The following is an 11,037-nucleotide window of genomic DNA, read 5'->3' as shown; positions in this document are numbered from 1 at the left end:
CGATTAAACTAAACTAATCGGCATGTATAAAATAACCTGGGGAAAACAAATCTTTAAAAGATTAAAGATTTTTTCCCCAAAATATAAATTTATATTTTTTTAAAGTAATGCCTTTAAGAAATACTTGTGAGTGTACCACGTGACCCGGCTGTCAAAGATGGCCCCCTCCTTCTGGGTGTGAGAGGACCGACAGCTGACAAAGGAAACAAATCCGTCCGGGAAGGACGGCAGCGATTCATATCACAGTAAATGTTCGTTCAGATGCTGCTGCGCTTGTATGGTATGTACGCTCGTCTTGGTCAGCCTTTTTTCTGCGTCCGTGCCGCCAGCTGTTACTGCTGTGTGGCGTTTTGCTAACTCTGTGCGGTCAGCTTATTATTATCTGACGCTAGCTCGGTACCGTCCGAGGCTGCAGCATCCTTGCCTGGCAGAGAGACGCGTTCTTTGGTGTAGTGAAGGTTATCCGGCCCCATCGGGCTGCATGAATGAATGAATGAATGAAATAAACTGGAGCTTGTTTTGTTCTCTTCTTAGCGGGTCGGTCAGCTCTCATTGTCATTTGGTAAACAGAGCCTCCACAGCTGACCCGAGACTCACACTACACAGACAGCTCACACTCCAACCCCCATAGGAACTAAAGGTTGCAGCTGATGTGGAAAGAACATGTGTTTCATCTGGGGCCTGTGTGAATTTCTCGCTGACGGGGTGATTGTTCAGTGTGGCCATAGTTCAGAAAGCAGATAAGGCATGACCAAGGTTCAGGTTCAGAATAAGCAGAAAGGACTCAGACTTCAATATAGTACTTGATTCAGTCATTTTTGTTTGTTGCGATCTGTATATTTTCTCCTAAATGGTAATTTGAATTTTCTTTTTCCCCCTAGACATCCATAGCAAGTGAAGGTTACCTGCCAAATGATGAAGCCTACGAGAGAGAGGAAGTGACAGAAGAAGGCCTTCGTTGCTGCGGACCATCTGTTCAGATCGACCCTCCTCCCTCTCTGTGAGCGCCCACCCTTGCAGCCATGCAGATCAATCCAGTGCACGTGGAGTCCACTGTAGTCTTGGCAGTGGTACTGTGTGTCCACATGGCGGTCTGGAACCAGCACTCCTGGTGCAGCATAGCCCTGGTAATCCAGGCATTCTACGTGCAGCATAAATGGGACCGTCTGCTCAGGTCAGGGGGTGCTGTGTTCCAGTTTCGCCCTTCAGCAAGCAGTGGCATCGTTCCAGCCTCTATGGTGATGCCTTTGTTGGGCCTGGCACTGAAAGAAAAGTGCTCTGCCTCAGGGAATGTCTACTTTGAGCGCTTCTCCATGGTGATCACCATCACAGGCATGATGCTAGCTCTGTTCCTCTCCCTGATTGCACTGGGCATCACAAGACCTGTACCTACCAACACTTGCGTGATTGCAGGAATGGCTGGCAGTGCAATTCTCTACACCACAAAACAGACCCTGACAGTATCTGAGGTCATAGAGGTCTTGGAGGTACTGTTGATCTTTGTTTATCTTAGCCTGATTGTGCTTTATCTGCTGCCACGCTGCTTCACGCCCGGAGAGGCACTTCTCATCGTCGGTGGGATCAGCTTCATCGTGAACCAGCTCATCAAGCGCTCCCTGAACCTGGCGGAGGTCAAAGGTGATCCGGTGAACTATTTCCTCCCGGTTTTAGTGGTGGGCTCATTGTTGCTGGGTATTTTCTTCGCCCTGCTCTTCTGTTTCATGGAATCTGAGACCTGGGGCTCATCGCTTTTCTTTCATATGATGACAGCTGTTCTGGGTCTGGGGATCCTGATGCCCTGGCTTTCCTTGTTCATTGGTCGCCACCCAATCATGTGGCTGTTGGACTTTATCACGCTGAATGATAGAAGACTCTGTCTGCTGGCGTACTGGGTGTTTCTGTCTGTTGTGGCCAGTTGCGTTGTGCTACATCAGAACTATCAGCGCCAGTCAGGCTCCAAGAAGCACCAGGCCTCGACTATTGTCAGGAAGTACTTCCATCTGATTGTAGTGGCCACGTACATTCCAGGGTTGATCTATGACAGGCAGCTGCTCCACGTGGCGTCTGTTGGTTGCCTGGCAGTTTTCTTGTTTCTGGAATACGTGCGGTACTTCAGAATCAGGCCTCTCGGTCAGCTGCTCAGGCAGTTGCTCACTTTGTTCCTGGATGAACGGGACTCTGGGCCACTCATCCTCACCCACATTTACCTGCTGTTGGGCATGTCTTTGCCCATTTGGCTGTTTCCTGGACCATGCGCCCCTAAGGGGATACTTCCTGGGGCAGGTGGCCTGGTGCCCTATGCAGGTGTGCTCGCCGTGGGAGTCGGAGACACTGTGGCGTCTGTGTTTGGCAGCACCATGGGGGAGATTCATTGGCCTGGCACCAAGAAAACCATGGAGGGAACTGCGACATCTGTGTTCGCCCAGATCATCGCCGTGGCCATGTTTCTCATCTTTGACAGCAGCATCAATTTAAACTCCACCTACTCCTGGATCGTTGGCTCCATCACTCTGGTGGCAATGCTGGAAGCCTACACCTCCCAAATAGACAACCTTCTGCTCCCACTCTACCTCTTCATCCTTCTGTTGCTTTAAATAGACAGGTGATGCAAAATAAGCAGATCCCTTGCCTGTTCTCAGCCATTTGTGGTGATGAATTTAGGGGAAAAAAATGTGATAGAAGTAACAGATTTCACATTTGGTAATCTGTGGACGTGATCACAAACGGTATTTATTTTTGATCAACACAAGACTGGTTAAAATCAGTCAGTTTAATCGACCAGGGTGTCGACAAACCTGTCAAGCACTCAAACATCTGCTCTTTACTTTACATGGCAGCAGATAGTGTTAGCATGACAGCGTGTTGTCTTCAGATCATTTCAGTATCATTTGCAATGACAAAAGGAACATTTTAGATCAAGTTTGAGCCTCGCGACAGAGATCGTGTATGCTTTCTCGATCGCTGACACCAACAACTCCTAAATTATGCAACGGAAGACTCAGTTTAGCAGAGTGGGAAAAAATGTCTTTTAAAAAGGAAGTCTGGACTTGCTGATGCCACATTTTTATAATTGGCAAGGATTTGTTTTTTCCTTAGTCTGTCCTTTCCTTTTTGCAAATGGATACTTGCCTTTGTATTGCCTTTTGAAGAACATAATTTAAAGTTAACTTATTAATATCTCTTAATCAGCCTTTTTTTTTAATGTCTAGGCTATTATTCTGCCTCCCTGATGGCAATACGAAGAACTTTCTTCTGAAAATATCTGCCTTAAGAAGTATATTTTCTATCACACATGACCTACTATAGTAGAAGCCGTAGATGAAAGCATGGCAGCCCATTTCAACTCTTATTTAAAGGGCTGATTTATACTTAAGTATGGTAGAAACACACTATGCTCCTGCATGAGACTCATGTGAAAATCCAGTACTGTAACATGTATGCAGGTATCCTACAGTATATTTTTGTTGGATGAATCTACTTTGCTTAGTATCTCTGTGGTTTGATGGGACCCCTTCAATATCTACATTTCCTTGTGATACCGAGCCTTTAAACCGCGCTTTTACAGCAAGAGTTACTTCTAAATTATTATTTTATATGCTTAATAGAAATTTGCTCTGTTCTTGGGTTTGATCTCGTCATTCAAAGATGAGGATTGCAGCGTAAGTGAAATTGGTTTCCGCTCATCTGTAAAAAGTTCTATAGTGGTTTTTGTTGTTTTTATGTTGTGATGATGTTTATTGGCATGATCCTTCTCGTATGTTGTTTTTTGCCATCCTTCTTACATTTTGCAAAACTGTAATGTTGCATGTTTGAGCATCTGAAAGCTGATATGCATCTTGTTTTGTTTGACACTCATTTGAAGATTGAGAAGTAGGACCTGCGTGACTGTACTTTGATTTTTTTATTTTTTTTTAACTCTAACATAAGAAGTTTGGCTCATGTGCTTTATAATTACACATACATAAAGCTTTTTTTCACTGAAGTTAGGTCTTAATATGAACATACTTGAAAGCAGAAATGCTTACTGTTGTCTGTAAATGGAGGAATTCACCATCTTGCTTGGACACAAATAATAAAAAAAAAACCTTGCACAACAATAAAGCTGGTGACAATGCTAATGAGGAAATGCTTAATAAAGAGTGGGTGGAAATATCACTTGCATTGTGAAGTATCCATGTTTAAAAATGTTTATTTCAGTCAGTTTTTCAGCCACTTTTAAAAACAACTCTGAGTTTGTTGAAAAAGTAAAAGCCAAAATTAATAACTGAAGACATTTCTGTTAAAATAATGCTGGATAGGGCTACACAGTCAAATGTAGGTGAGTAAGGAACCAGAAGATGGCCATGCTTTCAATTATTTTCTTGTAAAACTAATAAATTCTTCCATTACCATTTTTTTTATTATAGTTTACAAAGGAAGATCAAATTAAAATGGTACAAAAATCCAAAGATTTAAAAACTCATAATACAGGATGAAAACAGCACTTCTGCAGCCAAATCAGCAGCATGTGAGACTGTGGATAGGAAAAACACTGTACAGGGTGCAAGGTATATTGAAGTATTAAAAAAATGCTAGGAATGTGTGTGTGTGTGTGTGCTTGAAGTGTTTTGACTGAAAAAGCGTAACATTGATAAAGTCTATTTAAAGCCAGGAGGGAAAGCTGGCCCAAATACTAATTGTGTGAGTTAAAAGACTTATTACAATGTTACTAAGACACTTCGGAAGGTCTGACTATAATTACAGTGCTGTATGCTGCAAAATCAGAGTGCTGTTTAGATGTTTTCTTATGGCATGCAAGAAAGTCCCGATGGTGTTAAACAGCCTGAAAACCTTTAAAGACAGCAGCTGATCTATAGCCCAACAGATTAATTTGATGTGGTTTATATACATGTTTCGGCTGACTGGGTGTCACTTCTGACACACCCAATAACCAAGGGAAAAAAAAATGTATCTCAAAGCCTATTTTCCAGATGTACACAATTTCAAGGAATGGTAAACTGGTAGTAAAGCCTTCAGACTGAATGTGCCTCAGAAGAGCTATACTAGAAGTGTGCAAATTGTAGGGAAGGCAGGATATACTTGTGATTAAAATCATTTTATTTTGCAGGCAGCACAGTGGTGCAGGATAATTCTTATTTTGCGTGTCTATTTTTCTCTATATCATGGGTCATACATAAAACTTAGCTACTATTGATAAATGATTTCTAATGAATCAGTCTTTTGTTTTCTGGTATAACAAGATCATTTAAACCCTTACGAAAAAAAACTATTGCAAGCATGACTATTCTTGGTTTCAGTAAGTTATTGCAATACCATTTTTTTTAAAAAAGCCATCAAAAATTGCAACACTTTTCCCGTTATTCTTTGGGAACTTTGAATCTTGTGCAGCACCCAGTGCCAAAGAATCCTTCAAGTGTAGAGAGGCGGGAAAGGTAGGTCTTCAGTGGGCTGCAACCTTAAAGGATCAAAGAGATGGAAATACCACAGACAGGTCAGACTTTGGAGATGTTTCATTTATCCCTCTACACGCTGACTGAAACACCACAAGGCGATCTCACACTACTAAGGTCTCACCAGTTGTCAGGGCTCCAGCGGGTCTCCTGGGCTTCCATAATGTGGAAAGCGTAGACATGGCGAGAATCCTCTGAGGTGTTTTCAGCACTTCGATGCGCCACCTCCCCGTGGATCAAGATGACGCCACCTGAACACAGAGAGCTGGGTGAAGGCTGGGAATGAGCACCAGATGACCAACTCCAACAGCTTCACTTGGCAGTTCGGTGCTGACGCTGTTTTTGTGGCCAATTGTTCTCCCAATTATATTTTTGTTTCATCGTTTCCTCGAATTTGAACATTTTTGGGAAAGACATTTAGCTTGATGAGTCACATCTTTCTATCTTCTTTGTTTCATTAACACAAAAAATGAAACCAAAGTGTAAATATGGTGGTTTTTGTGTATTTTTGGTGAAATGCAAAACAAATGGGAAGTCATTGCAGTCAATCCAGGGTCAGTCCTGAACTGTCAGTTTGTTTGTTTTTCAAAGTGACTACACATTGCACATTATGCATATTATTTAGATACATTACTAGAAATTGACACTATCTAAATCCACACAAAAGCAACAATACTTCTACACATCACTGGATATTTTTACAGTTTCAGCTGCAAGTGTCTCAAAATTCAAACATTCGCCAAACAGCCACCGACTAAATTTAGACTCATGCTGATGACCTTTTTTAACTGGCGTGGGAACAAACTTCTCTTCATCATATTCCCGCTCTCTACCGATAAAGTCCGTCAGAGGAAAGGTGCCCTTTGGCGTGCGCACCATGCGTCTAGTGACACCGCCTAGGAAAAAGAGCAAATATAAAATTATAGTAAAATGCAATAAATATACTTTAAAAACTAGAAAGTTGTAATGACACAGTGTGGCAGAGCAGTAACAAAGTGGCTGGATGGCATATACTGTATATACAGCTTTTGGTAGTTACTTACTTTTGTGTGATCCTGGGATAAACCACAGGCAGCCATTGTGGACAGTAGCATCTTCAAGGGCGATCCACAACCCAATAACTCTGCCCAGAGGCTCCGTGTACAGAAATGTGGCATCTTGGTGTGGCGTCACTAAGAAACACACAAGAATCTGCTACAGAACCACAAAATATACACAAATTTATACATACAGCGCCTTCTAAACTTAATAAATACAATGGCATCGTTAATGCTTGTATGTATTTTCAGCTGCTCCCTTAGTCACAGGAGTCACCTCAGCACATATTTGGCAGATTTTAAAGCTAGATGCCCTGTGGTGGAAAAAATGATTTATTGAACGTAAAGAGTAAACCTTTGCAAAGGGATCAACACAGCATGAACAGTCTCTGCATCCAGCATTGACCAAAGAACAGAATAATAACATTCTCTGGATACAATCTTGTTCTGTTAGCTGTGGGGAGTTCCAGTTCCCACCACCATGTAGCATCAGCATGATAACCTGTGTCATGACCTTGGACACAGCTTACATTAATATGTTCTCAAAAATCATATTGGTAAACATCATTGGAGCTCTAGCCATGTTTGCTGACAAATGAGTGTACATTTATCCAAATGTATGCAGTAGAAAAGTCTTGAGTCACCCCTCATTTCCTTATATTTTACTTCCGAGGAGTTAGACTTTCTAGTAATCTTTGAAGTGATCTTGAGCAAAAGTGCCCCATGAATCATTCAAGAATAAACAGGACAACTAGCTAAAGGGATGAACCAGTGTTGTTGTGTCTACATGTAACACACAACTTAGCAAAGAACCAATTTTATATTGTAGCTTTAGGCACTTTGTTACCAGCAGCCGGTCGCAAAAGCACATTATTCGTTCCCATTTCTTTAGTCCAGTCTACCAAAATGCAACATTAACACAGTTTGACAGGCATAAAATAGTATTTTTGAAACTGCAAGGTGAAACCCAAAGAGCTACAAACCAAAAACTTGGCATATCTTGCCACGGTGTGCAGTGTAGCTGTAGGAAATCTGAGGAAACTGAATAAGAAGAAGAGGCAGACTTATAAAAATTTCTACAGCAGAATAGCAGTATCTGAAAAACTTGTCCTCACTACTGTGAGTGTCTACAGCCATCTATTTATTATTTTAATATTCATCTAAAATCCATCTTTTCTCAGATACTTCTTATGAATAATTATGATGCAATATACTGCAGTATAGTAGGTAGCAAACTGTTCATCCATCTGTAATAACAATAAGGAAAAGAGTGCTGCTGGCTGCCAAGTAAAAGCTGCACTTCGACCTCCTTCTTTCACCGCTGCTTAAAATCCCCTCAAGCAAGTCCCGACTCAGTGATTGGACAAAATGAGGGCGTCTGCTACATCTGACAAGAAAGCAGGGGATGGAACCTTTTTTAGCTTACACAGTATATAATATATATACTGTACATCCAAAAAGCTTCTTTCTGCAGGCTTTAACTGGTGCTGCACTGTTGTCAGGCCTCACCAGCACCAGTTTAGCATATGAAGTAGTGAAGGAAGTGTTTGGAAAATTATTTAAAATATAAATAGCAACGGTGCTATATTAGAGTCCGCCACTCTACTGTAAATATTCGTGGGTGTTCCTAATAAAGTGTGAATATTCCATTATTTACGTGGTTTTTATGTCAGGTTTTTCTTCCCTTTTCTTTCTTGTTTTTAGAATCATTTTGGGTGTCTTTAATGTGTGACACACAAAAAAAAAAACTGAGCTGAATTTTCTTACCTTCCCCACCGATGCCTGGTTGCTGTAAAAGATAAAGTTCTTATTTTAATATTTATGTTTTAATAAGTCTTTATACAGCATTGTCTAACACTGCAAGGTAAAAAGAAATGCTTTACCTTAAAAATGAACATGCTTTGGAGAACCACAGGACTTACAAGACCCAGCTTTTTGGCTATGCCCTAGGAGAATGACATTTCCTTCAACTGTTGGTAATTCTGTGACTTGATAAAAATCACTCTTTAACTTCGTCAAAGCCGTTAGCTCACCTGGACCTTGGCTGAATGTGTAACCTTTTTGTACAAAGGCTCATAGGCATGCAGCGCTAGGAGAAAAAAAAGACTGGCATCACTCAGGAGCTCTAAGAGAGCAATTTGTAGGCCACATGTTGTTGGAAAACCTGAAAGCTCACCATGTCCAACTTTATTTACCGACCGCTGCTTTGGTACAATAAACTCCCCTGTGAGGTGAGAAAACCGACATCTCATTTGGAGTTTCACAGCATGGAAAAAAAAAAATCACTGACAGAAGAGAAAGAATTTCACTGGTGTTCACCTTTGTCATCAAAAACCCCTTTCTCAAAGAAGAAGCGGATCTTATCTCCGCTTGTGATGAAATAGTCAGCATTTCCCTGCAGGTCAGAGGGGAGCAATGCATTACAGACACCGACTACACTGTTGACATAAGAGTCTGCTATTAACCTGAAGGAGAGGACGCTTGGGGTCGAGGTAAATAACTAAATCTGGACAGAGGTCATGTGTAGAAAGACTACTTGGGCCTGATCAGTAAGGGTGGAGTGCACTAAACTCAGGAGCCTTACCTGCATCTACAAGTAGTGATGTGATTGGAAGCATGTGAAAGAAATATTGTTCAGTGGACTGCTGACAATATTAAAGATCCTGTGCGGTATTGCTCATTAGGTCACCTGTTTTTCTAGCTGCTCGTCGTGGTAGGTGGAGAAGGTGGTGCGGCAGTATTCGGGGACGTCCATCCGGTCCACAATCTCTGCCATCCTCTGTCTGAGTTCATTGCACTCCTGCGAGGTCAGCAGCCCATCCAGAACCACGTATCCATCCTCCGCGTACTATCATGACGAAGGAAAGTCAGTTTCAGCCATTTGCTGGACAGCAGGAGTAGTAATCGAAGCATCGAGGCTCGACCGTGACCTTTGGTGTCTGCTTTCAGCTTTTCACACATAGATGTCACCCACATTTCAAAATTAAGCCATGTCCAGGGATTAGGCCACAGCCTTGACACACGAAATACATTCTAAATATAAAGCGATTCTCAGTTTCAGTGAAAACAGATGAATTTTATTTGGTGTGTTTTTTGTATTCTTGGGTAATAAGTGTCTTATGATACCAATTCTAAGTACCACAGCTCCATCAACATAAAAAAAAGCTGTTAGAAACAACCATTTGTTGTAAATGACTTCTAAAAATGATAACTGTATGGTTCCAGTTTGCCCGCTCTGAGGATCTGCAGCATTGCTGTTTCCTGCTGCTTTGGAGTGAACCCTGAGAGAATGTGCTGTAAAATAGTTGCCATCAGATATACACTTACATTTGCACAATAAAAGCATTTTGAGCTCAAGTACATAATCAACTTCAGTGAATTTACATCAATTATTCTATTAAATATCCTTGCAGACTACTTTGTGCCAGCATGCCCTCGGTATGTTCCTATCCATATGTGTCTAACACTTAAAGAATAAGTGCTGGAAATGGGGAATTTACCCCTAAAGGCAGATATGGTGTTTTTCTAGCAGAACAAGGGGGCGTTTGCTGACGTCAATAGGCCACTCGTGGCCTACAAGCTCACTGCTATGTTATGCAATGAGCTTTAACTGTGCAGACTTTTCACATGAATACAGAGATAAAATACAACCGTAGTACCAAATTTAATACAGAATAGGCTACTGATGCACATTCAGCATTGCAAAAATAAAACGCTGTTACATCTTTAAGTAAAAAGTAATGAGATTAAAAGTTGTTTTTCTGTGCATTGGCATTTTGAGTATAAACCGCACTTTCATGTGTCTTTGTTGGTATTTGAAAGTAACCCTCACCTTTTGCACATCCTGATCTGTCATAAAATCCATGTCGCTCCGCTGGAAGAGATACGCGGTACGTGGGTCACCGGGATAAACCACAGCCTGCGCGCTTCCGACCACGTGACGCGTTCACTTCAATTAAAGTGTGATCAGAGGCCGTAATGGGATTTTGGACTTAACTCTTTCACTGCGGCTCACAGAGCTGTAGTAACACGGAATGGCCACTATGTGTCGCTCATGCCGCTGATTCAACATGTAAATAAACAGAAGTGAATCACCGCGTCATCTGGTGGCCACTCTGGCTATTTGCATGAAAAAGATAGAATAGTTTAAAATGAACTTGCGGTACAACAGCACCGTTGCCGCTTTATATTTCACTTCTTCATATGATAAACTGGTACTGGTGAGGCCTGACCACCATGTAGCACCAGTTTAAACCTGCAGAAATAACCCTTTTGGAGAGACTTGCTTGAGGGGGTTGCAAACTGGTGAAATAAGGAGGCCAAAGTACAGCGTTTACTTCAGTAAAAACAGCAAAGCAGCCAGCTGCGCTCTTTTTCTTACTGTTAACACCGTTGGATAAACCTACTATATTTTGATATCTATGTATTGTAAGATTATCATTCATAAGAAGCATCTGAGATGGATGTTAGATGATTATTAAAATAATAAATGCTTTAAGCATCCTTTAATAAATGCTTTGAACTTGCAGTTCTGCTGGGAGAATTGGAAC

The 11,037-nt window shown here is 41.5% G+C and overlaps 2 protein-coding genes across 4 annotated transcripts; one reads left to right on the top strand and one right to left on the bottom strand.

Annotated features, from left to right (window-relative positions):
* Positions 1–141: 141 nt before the first annotated feature.
* On the top strand, positions 142–4,155 carry dolk (dolichol kinase). Of its 2 annotated transcripts, none has more exons than XM_030742483.1 (2): positions 142–280; positions 882–4,155. In XM_030742483.1, the coding sequence occupies exon 2, from the start codon at positions 1,023–1,025 to the stop codon at positions 2,592–2,594; it is 1,572 nt and encodes a 523-aa protein (XP_030598343.1). In that variant the 5' UTR covers positions 142–280; positions 882–1,022; the 3' UTR covers positions 2,595–4,155. The 2 variants fall into 2 exon arrangements, with proteins under 2 accessions (XP_030598343.1, XP_030598344.1); XM_030742484.1 differs by lacking the exon at positions 142–280 and having other exon boundaries at positions 1,041–1,076; positions 1,187–4,155.
* An 18-nt stretch (positions 4,156–4,173) lies between these two features.
* Positions 4,174–10,432, bottom strand: phyhd1 (phytanoyl-CoA dioxygenase domain containing 1). 2 transcript variants are annotated; one of them, XM_030742485.1, is made up of 12 exons: positions 10,320–10,432; positions 9,177–9,335; positions 9,072–9,077; positions 8,807–8,882; positions 8,664–8,711; positions 8,521–8,576; positions 8,371–8,433; positions 8,255–8,276; positions 6,494–6,622; positions 6,230–6,346; positions 5,575–5,701; positions 4,174–5,455 (listed from the first exon to the last, which is right to left on the bottom strand). In XM_030742485.1, the coding sequence occupies exons 1-12, from the start codon at positions 10,350–10,352 to the stop codon at positions 5,410–5,412; spliced, it is 882 nt and encodes a 293-aa protein (XP_030598345.1). In that variant the 5' UTR covers positions 10,353–10,432; the 3' UTR covers positions 4,174–5,409. The 2 variants fall into 2 exon arrangements, with proteins under 2 accessions (XP_030598345.1, XP_030598346.1); XM_030742486.1 differs by lacking the exon at positions 9,072–9,077.
* Between the last annotated feature and the right edge of the window lie 605 nt (positions 10,433–11,037).

This window comes from Archocentrus centrarchus, chromosome 12 (assembly GCF_007364275.1).
Source record: "Archocentrus centrarchus isolate MPI-CPG fArcCen1 chromosome 12, fArcCen1, whole genome shotgun sequence".
In the NCBI taxonomy this organism is placed as follows: Eukaryota; Metazoa; Chordata; class Actinopteri; order Cichliformes; family Cichlidae; genus Archocentrus; species Archocentrus centrarchus.
Note: the sequence above shows the minus strand (reverse complement) of the source record. Positions and strands in the feature narration are given on the sequence as shown.

Coding starts and splice junctions, on each gene's coding strand:
- dolk (XM_030742483.1), top strand. CDS start 1,023: ATGCAGATCAATCCAGTGCACGTGGAGTCCACTGTAGTCTTGGCAGTG.
- phyhd1 (XM_030742485.1), bottom strand. CDS start 10,352: ATGGATTTTATGACAGATCAGGATGTGCAAAAG. Junction 6,347..6,493: donor TATCCCAGGATCACACAAAA/GTAAGTAACTAC, acceptor TCTTTTTCCTAG/GCGGTGTCACTAGACGCATG. Junction 5,702..6,229: donor TCCCACGCCAGTTAAAAAAG/GTCATCAGCATG, acceptor CTCTGTGTTCAG/GTGGCGTCATCTTGATCCAC.